This window comes from Oreochromis niloticus, linkage group LG20, assembly GCF_001858045.2.
Source record: "Oreochromis niloticus isolate F11D_XX linkage group LG20, O_niloticus_UMD_NMBU, whole genome shotgun sequence".
NCBI classification, from domain to species: domain Eukaryota; kingdom Metazoa; phylum Chordata; class Actinopteri; order Cichliformes; family Cichlidae; genus Oreochromis; species Oreochromis niloticus.
In genome coordinates, this window is record NC_031984.2 from 14,823,532 (window position 1) to 14,842,506 (window position 18,975).

Below are 18,975 nucleotides of genomic sequence, written 5' to 3' on the forward strand. Positions count from 1 at the left end.
CATTTTCTTTGACTTCCTGAGGAGGGCAGCAAAACACCTTCATAGTTTATAACAAGAGAACAGCTCTGCAGATCTGTCTTGATCTCCTGCAGGATCTGTGAGCCCTGTCGATAAACTCTAGCCATCTTCAAACACGAATTCTGTGAAATGTTGGGGAAAAGGTCATGACATTTATCCCATGTGGCACACAGTACGAAGTGTTACCATGAGTTAAGAGAAAATAGAAGCATTACTTCCTCAGGGGGGGGAAAAAAAGATTTTAATACTTTTATTTAACAGAAAGTTGGGAAATTTTGAAGCTTTTTCTTTTAAATCTGATTTGACTAGTGAAAAAAGTAGATGTATACATTGCTTTTGAATTGCTACTTTTGGTTGCTCGCTTGTTCACAAGGGATCACCACAGTAGGTACTTCCACTTCCTGATGCCAATGTCCAAAGTGATTCGCACCTCCTCCAGACATCAAATCAGGGGTCTTTTGATTATTAGGCACTAATAAGCCACTATATAACATTTTACAATAACTACTTTAAGTTACTACTGGAAATACTCCATGTGATTTAGGTGATGGAGCTGTCCCTGTAGAGTGTGTAGGAGGCGAGACACAGGATAAGTATTCACTAGCTCAGTTTAGCTGTTCATACAATAATATGTGATTTTTATTTAGTGTTGCAACTACTCTTTTTTACGCAATCGTCTTTAGCTCATGAGTATTCATGTCTCAAGTTTGTTTCATTGAGTCATTTCCTGTGGTATTCTCACATTTGGCGCTAATTGTGCCATCGAAGCGGTGGCAGGTTAAAGATTATTTAAAGTCCAGTACAAATGTGTCATGCATTTCATTCACACAGCACAGTGGGTAATGTGAAAAATTAGGGGCTACAGTGCATGGCAATGGCTTGTGTGGCTTGTTATTGAACAAACAATTCAAAACCAGAAGATATATTGTTTATTGTACACAGTGTGTAATGGTCCCTGGTCTTTGACCAAGTTTTGAGTTTATTATGGTTTTGCGGTTTATTTTACCAGTTTATTTTGTGATTGGTACCGTTTAGTTTTGGGTCCAGCTTTCTGTACTAGTGCTCTGATTTTTATCTAAGTCACAAGTGCTGAAAACATAATGCGCCCCAATGCTAATGAAGCACAATCACTTACAATCAGTCATTACCACCGTTATGGAACAAGGATTCGCTGTGCTAGGGAAAAGAGAGTGGATCCATTGGGTTAACCATCTGTCAAACTCATTTGGCATCATCATCTTAAAAAAATGGCTTCATATAAAACCTTCTCAACATTTAGGATATTCTATTTAATATTATTCCTCATAAACCTGCTTCGTTTAAGCCACTGCACAGCTCTCATACTTTTACTGGGTCATGAACACCACGCTTCCATCCTTTAAATCTGAATTGTTGAGCTTAGGAGGTAATTTCCCATGACTAACTCACACTATGGATGTTTGGATGATGTATTTTATATGGGACAGAACAACACCATGTTTGTGGTGTAAGATGGATTTGTTTTAAGACACATGCATAATTCAGTAGAAATACTAAGAGTTTTCATTTAATTTTTGCTTGCCTTGTACGATGATGGATTTAAGCTCATGTTTGTGAACCTCAAACCTGCAAAAATATTTTTGCTTAAACAGATATTATACTCGAGTCACTGAATATAAGCGTTTCCACTTTGTCTTTTTGTCATCATCGAATGAAGAATCCACTTTTGTATCCACATAATAAATTTCAGTTATTTTCCACCAGAGAGCATAGTTTGCTCAGGAAGCAAAAATTCTGCTGACCTTCCTTCAAGATTTGAAGGTTCCGTTGCCATTTTTTTTTTGGTTTACATTTTCCCTTAAACCATGCCAGAATAAATATACTAGACTTGTTTTGAATCTTTGGTTAATTGGATAGATGTCCTTGTTATTTGTGTGTGTGTGTTTTGGAGAGATTACACATTTAACTGACTATTGTCCACAGTCCTGCAACCCTGAACAGGATAGTAGAGTCTAGAAATAAGTATTTTATTCCAAAGACCAGCTCAGTATGAGAAGATCTGCATTCTTAATAGGCAAGCTCACAAATTTATATTATATAACACATATTTTCTGTTCTTGAATTTTTTTAGGTGAACAAAATAATTTCATATTTCTGTGGTAAACGTAATTAAATCATGTACGAAATGCATGAAATTCAACGCAGCTTAGATTCATTGGTGATTCTAAATTACCTAGAAGTGTGAATGTGAGTGCAAATGGTCGACTGTCTCTCTGTGTTAGCCCTGCCATAGACTGGCGACCTGTCCAGGGTGTATGCAGCTTCTCACCCTATGACAGCTGGGATAGGCTCCAATTGGAATAGCAGAATTGCATGATGCTAAAATAAAGCAATTTAATCACGTGGAAATCCTTTCCATTTTTTTTATTTTTATTCAAGTAGTTAATTTTTTGAGTGTAGGTGTAGATGTATCTCCCTGGTCCTGTGTCAAATCTTTGCTGGAGTTCTTCCTTTTTTAAGGGCATGCTGCTGTACCTAGTTTTTTAAGCCTGTAACGTTTCCTCCTCTTTTCCTTTTTTTAGGACGCACTGCACACCATGTCAACATGTGCCAAGTTTTGGATTAAGAGTAACTAATAGCTCTTTGGGAATCACCTCACAGTGCAAAAATACTATTTTATGCCTCTCTTGTTACCTTTTATGTAGATTCAGACATTGGAAATGGGACCATTTCTTGTTTGAGCCTACTTTTTTAATGTTTGAATGATTCATAGATCAGTGTTTTAGAAATAAGCAAACAAACTTAAAAAAGAAAACATTCCTCTGAAAATGGTCAGATACAAGAATAAACAGAAAATTAGTGTGAAAGCAGCCAGTATCCAAAGAAAAACTCTGAAAGAGCTGCAGAAAGCCTGAAGAACTATTGCCCTGAAGAACTGCTCAACACTTTTCCACAGTAATTAATTATCTATGGATTATTCATACATGTTAACTCTAGTTGTAGCCAAGTGGATTTTTTTTATACAAAGCGTTCTATTTAGTCTTTGCCTCATGTGCATTAATAATTATGTCTTCTGACCAAGACAGCAGATGAAGAAAAACGCTTTTTAATTTTCTCATAATGTATCCTTATCTCCTACATTACTGTGTCCTAAGTTGTGCTTTTCTGTACTATACTGAATGTAGAGCAGAGGCAGTAATGTTGCTGAGTGGTGGACCATCTTAGCTGTTGGTAAAGAGCTCAGCACTTTCCTAATGGGTGTTGTATTAAAGAGATTTGGGGCTTATGGATGTGTTCCTCTCGCAAGCCTGTAATGGATTTAATGTTGCGAGGGTCACTCTCACTCAGTAGGATACTGCGGGACTCAGATGTGATACTTTATTTTTCTTTCCTGGTCTTCTTTTTTGTTTGCTTTGATTTTGGGTAGCACATGAGAGTAATGAAACTGTATGAACTTTGAAGTTATTATTACTACTTTAGTGTAAGTTTTGGCATCATAGTAATGTTCTATTCCTATCATCTTCTCTCTCCAGTGTTTAGCAGTTGTTGCAGGAAACTATGTTGGAAAAACAAAAAACTATGGAATAAAACAAAATCAACATCCAGGATTTAATCAAGAGTCTAAAATTAAGCATTCTGCTATGCCTATATTTGTCAATATTATTCAGCGTTTACTAGATGATGGAATTGAATTTGTAAATGAATGTGATTAATATAGAGAGATGCTATCCATTAGCAGCCCTATGCAAATTAATATTGAATGAAAGTTTAATATTTTGGCTAAACGTAAGCACCTGAAATTAACACAGTTAAAATAGATTTCTGCTAAAACTCACAGGAAAATATGTCCATATTAGTGAAAATCCCCTAAAACTTCCAATTTAGAGCTTTATAACTTTGAGCCATGTGGAGGAGACTTGCAGAGATATTATGAGACATCTGAACTGATCACAGTTTCCCTCAGTTGTAGGTTTAAAGCTGACTGTGCACTAAAAGCTTATTTTCTCGCTAGACAGGATGTTGTTAACATGCTTCAAAACATATAGTCACTGGATAGCTCCGTGTTAGACGTGAGCAGGTGTAACCTTAATATCTTGATGAGTGGTCATTTATGTTTGCAGTGGTGGCTGGATTAGTTATTAACTGTGGCCTAAATCAGTTTGTGCTGACAGATTGGGAAAGTGATAATCCAAGGTGTGCCTTTAAAAGCCAGACTGTAGCCACCTGGTTCCATTTGTAGCAAGGTCCCTTTCCATCACTCTCCCAAACAGCCAGAAGAAACACCTCTGAAGGGCTGATCGCAACCACAAGCCGCAACCATGAATGGCACAGAGGGACCCTTTTTCTATGTCCCTATGGTAAACACCACCGGTATTGTCCGGAGTCCTTATGAATACCCTCAGCACTACCTTGTCAGCCCAGCAGCTTATGCTGCTCTGGGTGCCTACATGTTCTTTCTCATCCTTGCTGGATTCCCCATCAACTTCCTTACTCTCTATGTCACCATTGAACACAAGAAGCTGCGAACCCCACTAAACTACATCCTTCTGAACCTTGCGGTGGCTGACCTCTTCATGGTATTTGGAGGATTCACCACAACGATGTACACCTCTATGCATGGCTACTTCGTCCTAGGACGCCTTGGCTGCAATCTGGAAGGATTCTTTGCTACCCTCGGTGGTGAGATTGGTCTCTGGTCACTGGTTGTCCTTGCTGTTGAAAGGTGGTTAGTCGTCTGCAAGCCCATTAGCAACTTCCGCTTTGGGGAGAACCACGCTATTATGGGCTTGGCCTTCACCTGGCTAGCGGCCCTTTCTTGCGCTGGACCCCCTCTTGTCGGCTGGTCTCGTTACATCCCTGAGGGCATGCAGTGCTCATGTGGAGTCGACTACTACACACGTGCAGAAGGCTTCAACAACGAGTCGTTTGTTATCTACATGTTCATCTGCCACTTCCTGATTCCACTGACTGTTGTGTTTTTCTGCTACGGCCGCCTGCTCTGTGCTGTCAAGGAGGCTGCTGCTGCCCAGCAGGAGTCTGAGACCACCCAGAGGGCTGAGAGGGAAGTCACCCGCATGGTTGTTATCATGGTTATTTCCTTCCTGATATGTTGGCTGCCCTATGCCGGAGTGGCCTGGTATATCTTCACGCATCAGGGATCTGAATTTGGACCAGTCTTCATGACCCTCCCAGCCTTCTTTGCCAAGAGCTCTTCCATCTACAACCCTTTGATTTACATCTGCATGAACAAGCAGTTCCGCCACTGCATGATCACCACCTTGTGCTGCGGGAAAAATCCCTTTGAAGAAGAGGAGGGAGCATCTACTACTGCCTCCAAGACCGAGGCTTCCTCTGTGTCCTCCAGCTCTGTGTCTCCTGCATAAAAGGGGTGTCAAGCAACGGCTCCGTGATCCGCCATCCAAGACGAAGACTTCTGCTCCCCCGGGGAAACTACTGAAGGCTAATGTCTACAGAAATAATTTCCTTTTTGTATTTTTACAAACGAATTGATTCAACCTAAAGACAGTTGCAGTAAAGGTCAGCCCATTACAGAGTTGTTCCTGTATGTACAGAATATCCAACTTAACAATCGGTGAGATTTTTTTTTTCCTGAAAGGAAAAGGAAAAATGCTAATCTTTCACAGTTGGATCCTATATGATACTGGCTTATTTTTGAATGTAGAGGCATGTAATCAAGGCAACGTAAAATAAAACGCACTTTGCAAATGACGCATCCTGTTTATGTTTTACTTACAGTTTGGGTGGCAAAGTTCATATGATTGTAGTATATTTAATCAAATAAATAAATGTGAATGACCTATTCAGAATGCATTTATGTCTTGAGTCGGTTTCTACTTTAGAGCTGTTATTGCAGTTACTACTGCTCATCTGCTGTTAAACTTGATGAAACAGTGCACAAAAACTTAGTACTTAGTGTTTGAATGTTTACAAGTGGCCTCTATAATCTCATTTCAGTCACAGGTCACCTTGGGCTTAGAACGTGGCCTAATAAAGAGATTACAACATTATAAGATCTTATAATCGGTGAGTATGCATGACACCAGACACAACTTTATCTGATAATAGATAATAATCACATTATGTAAAGGTTAACAAAGATTTATTAGATGACCAAATGAGTCTAACCAAGTGACACCTTCATGCAAATTCAATGGAAACATTACAGGTAGTGTGAAAAGAAGAATCAATCAAGACTCTGTTACACGTAAACCTAATTAGTATTAATAAGGAGTATTGATATTTAATGGTTTATAAAACTCTCGAATGTTTTAATAGCATAATAGTATATTACATAAACAATAGTATTATATACACGCACACACACAGCGTGGTGCTTGTGCAGTGGAACTGCATGAGCACAATATGAGCACAGGTCTTTTTGCATCACAGACACGTTACTGAACAAAATGAATTGTGATGGTTGTACTCTTGGTAACTTGTAGTTGGAGTCCAGAGCAAATTTTCTTCCTCTTTGGGGAGAATGAAACATAAAATAAAGTAATATTAGTCATTATTATTATTATCATTATTATTAATAAAACTGAATTTACATTTTTAAAGCCCAATTTGAGCTGGCACACTGGACTTCTCTAAGAAATCAGAAATTACTCAAGCATTCAATTACCAACATTCAATCACTAAAACTAATTTTTCTGTTCAGGACTGCAAGTAAATAACTTTTTTTTTTTAACATTGTAAATTCATTGATAACAGCAATAATGATATTTTAGTATTAAAAATAACATTTCGTTTTTTACAGAAACACTTAAAATATTATTTTGGTTATTTACTGGTACTGTTAATTTAGGGTAACTAAACTGTACACTACCTTGTGGTGTAATACATTTGTTAAACTGTATACACACACACACACACACACATACTGGCCTTTATTTTTAGAAATTGCAACTGTAAAACTAGTGGATGTATTGCGGAATAAGGGTACACTCATTCCTATATGGCAATGAGTAAGTATCAAAACAGCATCCGTAACAGCATGTTAGCTCCTTGTATCCATGCTGTCATGTTGTTTTGTTTTTTCCAAGTTACCCATTTGAGTTACAAATTAAAAACTAAGACATGAAACCTATGACTGTGGATCTGTTGGACAATTACTTGCCTTTTTCCTGCTTTTCTGCAGTGTTCAGCATTTACATAAGTAGACAACCTTCAGTAGACAACCATTCTGATGTGTAGTTTGAGCTTCAGCAGGCTGTTTTGACCATGTATACATTCCTAAACCCATTGAGTTGCTCTCATGTGTTCGCATAAGCGTGCAGTTGTACAGCTGCACCTAAAGAAGTGGCCAGTGACTGTACAATCACCATTGTTCTTTCTTCCAGTTGCCAGTCTCTAAACTTGCACATCAAAACCACGACCAGCTCACCAGCGACGTGATCAAAAAACCTGAACAAACGCAAAAGCTTATCCTGGGATGTGCAGTCAGGCATAAAAAAGAAATCCTTTTGAATTTGTATGGAAAACTTTATTTGATAATAAAAATAGCATTCACAGACTTCTTTTGATAGCTACATATACATTGTAATCCATCTCAAGGAAAGAAGCTGGATAAGTCCACATCTACTTGTACTTTGACTAATGTTATGTATAGCTTCATGGGTCAAATAAAGCTATGAACAATGTAGTATTTATATATGCATAGTTATATAAAAAAGATTGGCCCATATACATGTACTGCTTTTATCAACACAGAGACAGCATTATGTCTGGAGCACGTTGCAAGAAATAATGCTTGAAGAACACAGACTGCATACAAGTGCTTTATAATACAAAGGCAGGCTAACCATTGAGAGAGATTCAAACCATTAAACAGTTTCTGATTGACCACATACAGTCTTTCATTTTAAAATGTCTTTACATACCTGATCCAGAGTAAATCAACATATTTCCCCACAAATCATCAGGTCCACTTAAGAGATATAAACACAATGTCACATTCCTCACTGCTGAGGGTTTTCATAAATTTCTCTTTTGTACAAGAAAAAGGCAACATTTTATTCCTCCACAGGTTCCTTGTAGTTACATTGGAGAAAAAAAATCTTTACAGGTGATGGCCAACAGGTTAACTTCTCAGATGCGCTTCTTTTTTTCTCCTTTTTTGTTAAATACAGTACCATGGTGACAATGGTGATTAAACAATGCATTTGTTGTGGTTCTCCCCCCTCCTCCCAATATATTTTTAGTTTGTAATTGAAACATAAAACAGAGAATACACACAAAACAACAGTAAAAAGCAGCAGTCAGATTCCAGTGGCATGACAGCATGGCTCAGCATGGCAGATCAGTTGTCCCCTGTACCGGGAATCTCCATGTTACCGACACACGTAACCACATCGGCTCTGTGCCTCTGTACCCGGGAGGTGGTCGGTGCACAAACGTGCTTGTAATAAACATGAGGACAGGGCTTAAAGTTACTGTGGGATTACAGTGCATGTTCCTTTATCAATTATTCTCACTCAGACCCATCAAATAAAGTGATCACACTACATTTTAATTTACACATGCATCTTGCACAGGGATAATTTACATATTTATTTACTTTTTTTTGGCATATCTCAAAAATCATATTTCATGGCAGCTTCGGCTGGTATTATGGCATAATGCAGACTCATGTAAGGTGAAATTACATTTTTCCACAACAGAGAACACTGTTGCCTGTAGCTGAAAGCGAGTCGAGCTCCTTCCCATCGCATCAGTACACACAGTTTTTTTCCTCCTTAATCCTTCTCCAGGGGGAATCTAATAATAGCATTGCCAATTTTCACATAATTCGTTAGAGTTTTGGAAGCGTGTATTTAGGCAAAAGAGGTTACACTGCCTCTGCATGCATTTCCAAGTACATTGTATACTTTTACCTTGGTCCTTAATAAAAGACCGAATGACTCTTACTGGAGATATGTGCCGAATCAAAAATAAATAGTGAGCAAATGCAAAAATGTCATATATTAATTATCTAATTATCATTCTAGTTTCACCATCAAATCTTAACATTTAGATTTTTGCAAAGTCCATTTTCACAGTTCTCGTGAACCATCAGTGTCTTGTGCTATAGTTGTTTTTTTTGTTTTTTTTAAGCAATTCAGGAATGGATAAAGACATCTAAAAACAAGTTGAAAACAAGCTTAGTAGTTACCACAATTGGAAGCATGTTTCATACCTCTGAGGGAACAAATATTTAGAGCCAGCAATGCCTACAAAAAAGCAATATCACTGATTTCATATGCAGGCACATACAATACCTTTACTATAGTACAACAACCTTTGTTATGCTCAAAATAACCAAAACAATGACAAAAACAGTGTGAACTGATAGGATTGTACTCCTGCTGTTTTATGAATCTCTGGATGGGATCACAAGTAGTAAAGTCAATCAAATCAAATCAAACCATTCGACCAAATAAAGCACGAGAGTTAGTATCCTTGGAAGTCCAATTCCAGTGTATGGTACATAGTTTGCACAGATAGAGAGAGTGGTGAGGGGGATCTCTGCTCTGCTCTAGATGCTGAGGTCTTTCGGGCTTTCTTTGTACAGCCTTCTTTTGGGCTCAGGGAGCTGGTTCGGGCTGCGGCCTACTGCGTTATTGTTGTGGCCGGTGTTGTTGAAGGCAGCGTTATTGTGTGCAGCGTTGTTCTTCATCATGCTGTAGTAGTCTTTTAGTCTTGGTGCGGCTGCATAGTTCAGCTCATCCCGGCTGTAGGTGCTGTCAGGGGAAGAGTCTCGCTCAACTCTGTATAGTCTCTCCATTTTCCCGTTTGTCCGATGTCTCTCCTCTCTCCTCTCCGAGGAAGAGTCTCGCAGAAGGTTGCCGTTCTTTGTGGCTCTGTCGTATGTGCGGCCCCTGGCTTGAGAAAAGGAATCCCCTTTGTTGTTGGTGCGCTCGGGGGTGGTAAACTCCCTGACTTGCCCAGTCATCTGTGAGTCCTTGAGGAGCCTCCGCTCATTGTACTTCCGATCGGGGGTGACTGCGAGGAACCCTCCATCATCGTAATCCCTCTCAGGTGTACGGTCTCGATGTGCTCGCTCTGCCCTGCGGTCCATCGATTTGGCCCGCCGGTGATCAGGGGACGAGGCGCGCTTTCGGGTCGGTGAGCGGTCGAGGGAGCCGCGGCGCTGCGGACGAAATCTCCCGTCCAGAGTAGAACTGCTATTTGAGAGCTCTCGCTCCCTCAGTTTCTCGGCAGCTGCAGCTTTTTTCCCCGAGTTGTCCTTCCTCAGAGTCTTTAGGAGTTTAGAGATGCCGCTCTCCGACTCAGACTTCTTGACTTTGCGGCCCCAGCTCTTCTTGTTGCCATTGCTACTGCTGTTGCTGTTGTCAGGAGACTGCTGTCTGGGGGAACTTTGACTGTGATTGTTATTCCAGGTGTGATGATGATGGGGTTTAAATTGCCAGTCTTGGTAGTCCATCTGATTTGACCCAGCCCTGTCCCTGTTCCTGTCCATGTCTCGGCCACGCACAGCCTCCTCCTGGCGTGATGGTTTGTGAAGTTCTGGTGGATAACTGGACTCCAATGAGGTGTGATATCGGCTTTTGGGTGGCAGCGTTCTCACTTCCGGAGTGTTTTGTGCCCCGGGTGCGGAAGGGTGCCCGTCATTGCTGCCGTCTGCAGGAGGGGAGAAAGAACGGGAAATATGTTGTCAATAAGTACCCGAAAGAAACTTTAAAAAACAAACTTCAAAAACATGAACTTAATTGTGATCAGCAGACATGACTTTCCTTGTTGGCTGATTTGAGCTCTTGCATTGACATGAAACAAACAAACAAAAAAAATCAATGCACATACTGATGGAAATCATGCATACTGGTATACTTCCATTTGCTGTATTTATTCTAAGAATAAATCCGGCTAATGTAAGCTGATGTGTAACACTTTTTTTTAACACATCTGCACACATAAAATGCATTGAAGTTATACATGATTTCAATATGGTTTCGCTATAAGGGCTGCAGGTTAAAACACAAGGTGACTTCGGCAACAACAGCAGGTGCAACACATCAGCAAGTGTAGGGCAGGGGGTTATCGATAACACAGCAGGCACCTAGGAAATCATTCAAAATAAAATGATGAGTTTAATGTACATTAATTGGAAGAACAAAGCAAAAAAAAAAAAAAAGAAACAAAAAAAAAAAACCTGTTTGGCTGAAAGTCTGCCAACCCCCCCAAAACAGACAGGTTGCAGTGGCAGCAGCATGTGATGACGAGTTGCATTAAATTAGTCCCATTAATAAATGTCTGGTCTGAAGCTGGCTCATGGGTAGGGATATCATATGCATACAGAAGTTAAATAACATGGGTTAAATGAGGCTGACAAAGCTTGTATATAATGTCAACAGGTCTTCACGCCAACACGCACACATAGTGGGATGCAGGGTGTTATGGGCTGAAAGAAGGGGTGAATATAACTGAAAGGAAAACGGTGACAGGGAGAGTGGAGTGGGACAGACTTTTGGCTACAAACCGTTGTCTGATTTTGGCCCATTAGGTAGAAACAGGGCTCTCCCATCTTGTCATTTCTCATTGTACCAACAGCGAGATGAGGAGCCATCATCGCTGGAGAGAGGAGGAAGAGCCCAGCAACGAGAGACAATCAGAGAGAGAAAGGAGGAGGAGTAGAGAGGAGAAAACAAATAAAACAGACAAGAGGCTGTTTTACAGTACATCTTAATAAGAGAGAGGAAGTTATTTTTTGTCAAAGACAAAAGAATATTGACACAAACTCTTTATAAAGCATCAAAAGAAAACAATCTGAGGGTAAAAGAAAGTGTCAGAAAATTGAAATCCCAGTTGAACCAGCAAATAACAGATTGACAATGAGAAAAATAAATCTGTGCAATAGATCTCTAAGATCAAATATATATTTGAAAGATCAGTTTTGTGCATAAACAATGAATGACAGGTTGTTACATATTAATCACACTTTGAACGTGTCTTCCTGTTAAACATTTATCAGTTAGGGTAGCAATGCAGCTGAAGACAATTTTTAAGGAATATAAAGTTTTTCTGGTGCACTACAAAAATAAGAAACTTTAGCCTGCGGTGCAGCAGTGACAGTGATGAGGTTTCAGCGCCACACCATAATGCATTTACCTACCATATTCAGGTACAGATCCATCTCCCCGTTTGAGGACGAGCCGTGCCCTCCGACCACCATTCTTGATCAGTTCGATGGCACGTGAGTGCTTCATGTTCTTTGTGCTCTCACCATTAATCTCCAAAATCTCATCTCCCACCTGAAAACAGAGAGGCCATGTTACTGTGGCAACTGGCTAAAGGTAGGGCTTCGTCGACACTGTGCAAAAAAGAATTTTAGTACATGAAAATGTATTTTGACAGAGAATCAAAATAAAAGAACCCAGATTCTTACCCTCATCTTGCCATTTCTTACAGCAGCCCCGTCCTCTGCCAGTCTTAACACATATAGGTCCATGTTGTACTCCCGGCCGCCTCTCAAGCTGAAGCCAAAACCTTTACTGTCTCGCTCGAGGTCCACAGAGTAGAACTCTGCATCCTAAAAGATAGAAAAGGGTAGACAAAGAGAAAGTCACAGAGACACAAGAGTGACTAATCCATAGTTCAAAGAGTCGAAAGGTGATTTCAAACTTAAGGGCTAATCAAGCCCTGTCCCAGAAAAAACTCAAAGTGTCAATGGCAGTGCAATACCTTCAAATGCATGAATAATTAATGATGCATGAGCCTGTGAGCTGGATACAGATCACTGAGGGAAGGGCACCGCAAGGGCTGGACCCAAAACGTACCTTACTCATGAAAAAGTTAAGAGTTATGGAATCTTCCAGCACATGGAAGAATATGGTTGTGTGTGTATTTTTTTTTTTGGGGGGGGGGGTATCTGTATGTAATAAGGATTATTTGCAATATACGTTTCATTCCACACAAGAATATTTAAACCATCCACATGTGGTACATATTTTTTCCCCATGTTTACTTGCGCTTTTCTTCCTCCCTCTTCTGGCCTGAAATGGAATATTGCTGCACATGCTGGCATGTTACTGCCATCTATTGATCAGAAAATAGCGTGGTACCACTGCCTGCTTTTTGTAATGCATTACACATGTGTAGGGGCTCTTCTCATTTTCTTTCTTGTGCAACCTTAAAACCACTATCCACTAATTTTACAGTATGACCTACTTTTCAGCTGACAAGTAGTGGAAATACATTAAGGTGACATTCCACAGAGGAGTGGAAGATTCTATTGCGCCCATAATGATCCTTTTATTTCCCTTTGATAATAACTGTAGCATATCTTACTGCATGTTACTGATAGAGTGAAGTAAAATGGTGATGACCATTAACTATGGATGAAAAATCCATTCTTACCTGTGTGGTCAGAGATTGTGTGGGAGGAGGAGGTGGAGCTCCTTTTGACTTTGGGTTATTCCTTGGGTTATAAAAAAAACCAAAAACCTGTTAATAGATGTAATGCATAGATATTGTGCAATATTTATGACTACATCATTTGCCACAACAATGAAACCACTGTCAGGTGAAGTGAAACATGATCTCATTACAGTGCAATATTCTGCCACCTACATACTGCTACTGCACGCATGACCCAGTAGATAACTTTCTCTTTACTCAGCATCTAGGCCCTCTTAAGTCTAATTTTTGCTTCTGATTTTTTCTTTGTTTGTTTTGAATTTCGTGATTCGGCTGTTTGGCTGTGCAAATAGTTGTACCAACTATTTGTCCTGAGATTGGCTCTCATCCACAGTCTGCCTTTTGTCCCGTGTCTCTGGCAACCCGGGCCCGAGTCTGAATCTGTCAGAGGTTTCTTCCTGTTAAAAGGTTGTTTTATTTTTTCCTTCCCACTGTCGCCAAGTGCTTGGTGTTTGATTGTTGGAGTTTCTCTCTAATATTTTAGGGTCTTTGCCGTAAGGCGACTGTTGTTGTGATTTGGTGCTATATAAATAAATTAAAATTGAATTAGTAATGAGTTGGTTCCAAAAGTCCGCTTAGTGACGATGTCATTTTTGCAGTTTAATTGCCATTGTGCAGAAACTACGTCAATCTTTGTAGAAGAACTTCTATTTTTTAAGCCCCAAATCTACGAGGCTCTGGCTTGACTGTGAATGTAAGTAGTTAATGTGAATTTCTCTGTAAATCAGAGACGCCACAAGAGAGCTGCAACAGATGGCAACAGATTTGAAATCTTCTGTGAATGATTTATCACAGCTAACTGCTGTATTATCACAAAAGGATTGCTTGTAATTGCTAACTTAACTCCTTTTAACTGCAAACCAGTAGCAGAGTGAGACACTGACTTGTCTTATTGCCGTATTATTGCTGTCTTTATGCTCCTAAGTCTGAAGACAGCAAGTAGTTGCAGGCCCAGTCTTTCAATCAACCATTTCAAACAAAGCAAGATCACATTTTGCGCATGTTTACATAAATTTTGGACATGCCACAATCTCCATCCACTTTTCTTTAGTTGGACAGTAACATTATAATGCTGTTTTGGTGACATAAGACAAAGTCTGATTGCTGTGTACTCTTTAAAGATGATTTTTATTCGTGGATATTAAAAAAAACATATCGTCACCTACCGGGACTCTGCAGACTGAGGTGTGTGTGTGGTGGTGATAGTGGCGATCTTCTCAGCGTTTGTCAGCAGAGAAGCATTGGAAGATTCTGAAAAGAGAAAATACAATAAAGAGATAAACAATATAAAACAAAGTGACTACTTTTGTTAAATGCATTTGCCTGTAGCTGCGTTTTAAAAAGATACTCTGGAGAACAAAATGTTAGTCTACAAGAGTCCCCTGAACCACCCACAGGCAGTTCTATTCAACCTGATGCTAACTGCCTGTGATGCTGTCATTTGCCATTTACTCATGTATAACACTGGCCCCACTGCACGAAAGAAAAATAGCATTAGAGGAAAAGAAAAAAAAAAAAAAAGACATGTATCATTTTGATTTAGCCGTTGTTCCAGGAGGGCAAAAAAAAAATTAATAAAAGCAAGAATGACTGTCTTTTCTTGCTTTTCTGTTGTATCACAAACAAGCAGCACATGTATAAGTTACCCACACCACTGATAGGAGTACAGCTGTCTGCAAGAACATCAGCCTGACTCATTTGTCTTGGACTCCTTACTCACTCATGCCGACTTCCCTCATTACTTAAAGAAAAACGACTTCCTTGCGGCCACCTCTCACTTTCTCTGAGGCGCAGGGCTTTCTAAAGCCACACTTTCTGCTACCAAACTTTGCGTTGTGATTCTTCATGCACAAGCCTGTGAGTTGCTGAACATGTGCGCGTGGGAGTTTGTTCCCACCTCTGTCACCTCCCATCTTCATTAAGCTTCATTTTATGTCTCTACGGAGTATGTCGCTGCGTGGCTCTTTGCGATGTCTGCATGAGCTGACCAATGGCTCAGTCTTTAACATGCACTTTGTGTCAGCGCTTGACATATTTTTGCCAAAATGTGGAGCTTTGAGTCACAAACTGCTTGTGCTGCAATATTGTGCAGTTCCGTTTCTTTTTCTAGGCTAAGCTGAAGAGATTAACACCATCAGGAAGCACTTGATTAAATGTGAGCAGTGTTTTTAATCCGTTAAAAGTGACAACAAATCCAGAAAATAAAATAAACCAGAAATTCGGGGGGTGGAACGAAACTCGGGAAGTGTTATGGCAGTTTCTGGGGGCGACTTCACCTTACTCCTACTCAGTGACTCACTTTCAGGAGACAAGGGTTCACACCCGCGTGAAAAGTGCTCTCGCCTGTGAACAGAGTCAGTGCCCTTTGCTTCCCACCACAACCATGAATAAGTCACATCACACTGCATTATGAAACAGCCATTGTGAGGCTGGAAGCCATCGCACGCCTTACCATCACCGGGGATGATCCTGAGCGAGACTGTGTTCCCGGCTTCCTTGATCAGGTTGACGATGTCAGAGTGCGACTTGTTGGTGATGGAGCAGCCGTTAACGGCCAGTATTCGGTCCCCGACTTTCAGCTTCCCGCAGCGGTCCGCCGGGCTGCCCTCAATGATGCGTCCTATTTTGTGGGGCATGGCCACACAAGCATTTCCAGCTTTTGTGTTAATATACGTGTTTGTTTTGTGTGTACATTTTGCATGTCGTGATGATTTGTTTGATTGTGTTGATTGGTTGTATCGATATATAGTTTGGAAAAAAAGAAGAGAGAAAGAAAACAGGGAGAAAGAAAAGTTAATTATGCAAATCATTGCATCCCAGTTGACCCACAGAAAAACAATAAGGCTGAGAACCTGTTGAAAAATACATCTGCACTGTAAAGGACGATGAGAACAATATAATTTACAGGTTCTTTGGGACAATGCAGATGATGTGGTAATCAATGAGCAGTGAAGCAGGTGGAGCACCACTCCTGTTAGATATTCAACTAAGTGAGCTTGACCAGCTCCGAAATCAGATGAATTTGGATATGTAGATGTTCAGACTATACTGCAGTTGGAGTTTAGTCAGTGCAAATGCTGCAAGAAATACTTGCAGCAGCAGATTGACAGTTTTCAACACTGCACGTCTCGTTTACACAGAAGCTTTGAACAGACCCAGGGGATCTCCAGCTCTTCTCACCCTCCCTCCATGTTTTTCCCTTTATCTCCGCTGCTCACGACACTTTTCCCTCCAGTATTTTTTGCGGCATCCATATTTATTACATCACCTTAGTTTACCCTTCTTGTGTCTTGATTTAAAAAAATGCAGTTGTATTCTGTCAGTCTATCTAAAAAATGAAATATGGGACAGGGTGTGGCAAGGATTTAATACCCAATCTGTTAAGCACAACACTAACCCCCAGGTCATGGGGGTAGGAAATGGACTCGTGCAAAGTGATTTATTCATCACTGATGTATGGAAGACAGAATCAGCTGAAATTGCTCTATTTTCTCCACCAGGGCTTAAAAAAAACATCTAGCCTTCTGGAAGAATCCTTGCAGCAATGTCATGCCATATTTTTATTTTTGCTTGGGCTTTTTTTTTTTTTTTTTAGTAATACACATTCCTCTTTCAGATTTCAGCTCGTGTCCCACATGGTTAGAATCCATTAGAGCAGTGAGTGCAGGATGCTACAGCGTGATCCTAGATCAGTGAGTGAAAGCACAAAGTCAATTCATCTCATTCTCCCGAGAGGAATAGTGACAGAGCAGAGAAGGGGGGAGCACAGCGAAGAAGCAGCAAAAACAGGCACCTCAAAAGTAGAAGTAGTCCAGACGTGGTTGTTGACTAGCACCGTCACAGGTGTCATTATAAATAACTCATTAATTCTTGCATCGCATTTTGCAGAGCGACGCCCTCAGCCCGTGGGATCAATGAAATATTCCCCAGGCACTCAGCATGGGTAACACATCATCCATTCTTGTGTTATGCCTATGACAGACCACAGTACATCATCATAATGGCTACTACACAGGGGACCTTGCTATGACATTCATGTTTGAAATTCATCACTCAGAGGTTAATACCAAATTTGTTCAAGGACGTCTACAATTCCTCATCAGTGCCTGCCTCACGTTAATACATGCGTTTCTGCTTTTTTGCTGCAATACATAAATGGTACGGACAGCTATGGACTGTGCAGAGTATATTTCAATTACATGCTGAATGAATTGGTGAGGGCCCCTCCGAGGCATCAATGTGTGATGATGGCGTTTGTGATAAAGCTGCAGCCGGTCCGATCCTGACAGAGTGCACTCGCACACGAAGGGTTTCTTTATCCTTAAGCTTATGATAGTCTGTGACCTCAGTCTGTGGCATTAAGCACCCTCCTGTTAAACACCTCCCCCCTGCTGCTTATAAGCAGGGAAAACTCAGTGGTAAATATAAAAAAAAAAGAAGTTAATTCTGCCAGGAGATAGCGTCAATCATTTAACTTTGTAGTGCTTTCATACTTTGTGTGGATGTGTTTTGCTGGAGGATTGAGATGGAGGCAGTTTCATGTACCACCTGTCAGTTTCTTTGGGATGAGACAAACTGTTTTGGGTTTATTTGTAATGAAGAAAAAAAACACTCTAGAATGTACTAAAGTTTTTTAAAGTGTTGATGTATTTTTTTCTTGCCCTCAAAATGCAGTAATTCTAGGTATACACTGTTTTTGTCTCTGAAGCTGGTGATCGGGGGATAATCTATAAACTAAATTGAGCACAAGATGCTGTTCAATGCTTTTTTTTATTAAAGAAGTTCCATTTATTCCATCATTGACTCATTATAATCATTTCAGTAAATTCTTAATAGTCACTGGCATATGCGCATGTGTTTGCGTTTGTATATGATCGTGACTAGAATTTTGCTTATTTTTGAATTTTTTGCACATCCTGCTCACAGCCAGAAAGTGAATTAATGACAGAGACATAAGGATAGAAGAAGACGAAACCATCACTTGCACCAATTCAAATTACAAATGCCCAAACAATCAAACTGTTAAATCTGATTAATGTCTAAATTGAACTGTCTGTAGCTTTGAAGACAGAGCCAGGCTATAGTAAACAAAATAATTTCTCTTGTCAGACTGAATTGAAGTCGCTGTCAATCTCAACTAGCTGCAGCTCAGTCTGCCTCACTTACCAAAGGTGGTTCCAGCATCGGGCCTGGAAACTGATGACACGATGACAAAACCGAATCCCTCGTTCTCTCCTCGTTGGATCTCCACATCGTACGGTTGCAGGGAGGCCGGCACTACTGCGCTACCGCTGCCTCCTCCGCCACCGCTGCCGATGCCGCTGGTAGATCCACTTCCAGAACTGACTGTGTTGAGTGAGTTCTGGCTCCCCTGCGGGGTCCGCTTGCCCTCTGTTAGACTCGGTGCCTGGGTGCTGCTGTGGTGGGAGGAAGCCGGTGATGGAGGGACATCACCTTCTCCTTTTGAAACTTGGGATGAGGGGAGTGAGAACAGATTGTTTAGACTACATTTCAAGCGAGAAGCGTGTGATATATTTGCAT

The 18,975-nt window shown here is 40.4% G+C and overlaps 2 protein-coding genes across 21 annotated transcripts in view; one reads left to right on the plus strand and one right to left on the minus strand.

Moving 5' to 3' along the window:
• Positions 1–4,222: 4,222 nt before the first annotated feature.
• Positions 4,223–5,829, plus strand: LOC100691236 (rhodopsin). The gene has a single exon (XM_003439005.3). It carries the CDS (start codon positions 4,317–4,319, stop codon positions 5,379–5,381), a length of 1,065 nt encoding a protein of 354 aa, XP_003439053.1. The 5' UTR covers positions 4,223–4,316; the 3' UTR covers positions 5,382–5,829.
• A 1,653-nt stretch (positions 5,830–7,482) lies between these two features.
• LOC100696506 (membrane-associated guanylate kinase, WW and PDZ domain-containing protein 1) overlaps positions 7,483–18,975 on the minus strand; it is a 90,215-nt gene continuing 78,722 nt past the window's right edge. For 15 of the 20 annotated variants that reach the window (XM_025901406.1, XM_013275111.2, XM_025901410.1 and 12 more), the window contains 7 exons: positions 18,601–18,903; positions 15,887–16,090; positions 14,601–14,685; positions 13,375–13,435; positions 12,404–12,547; positions 12,131–12,269; positions 7,483–10,641 (listed from right to left, as the gene is read on the minus strand). In XM_025901406.1, the coding sequence (XP_025757191.1) occupies positions 9,536–10,641; positions 12,131–12,269; positions 12,404–12,547; positions 13,375–13,435; positions 14,601–14,685; positions 15,887–16,090; positions 18,601–18,903 (2,042 nt within the window). In that variant the 3' untranslated portion in view covers positions 7,483–9,535. Of the gene's footprint in view, positions 10,642–11,497; positions 11,590–12,130; positions 12,270–12,403; positions 12,548–13,374; positions 13,436–14,600; positions 14,686–15,886; positions 16,091–18,600; positions 18,904–18,975 lie in introns of all 20 variants that reach the window. The other 5 variants (XM_025901413.1, XM_025901412.1, XM_025901415.1 and 2 more) reach the window with 2 other exon arrangements.

Excerpts from the sequence above, each read along its gene's own strand:
- LOC100691236 (XM_003439005.3), top strand. The coding sequence starts at position 4,317 with ATGAATGGCACAGAGGGACCCTTTTTCTATGTCCCTATGGTAAACACC.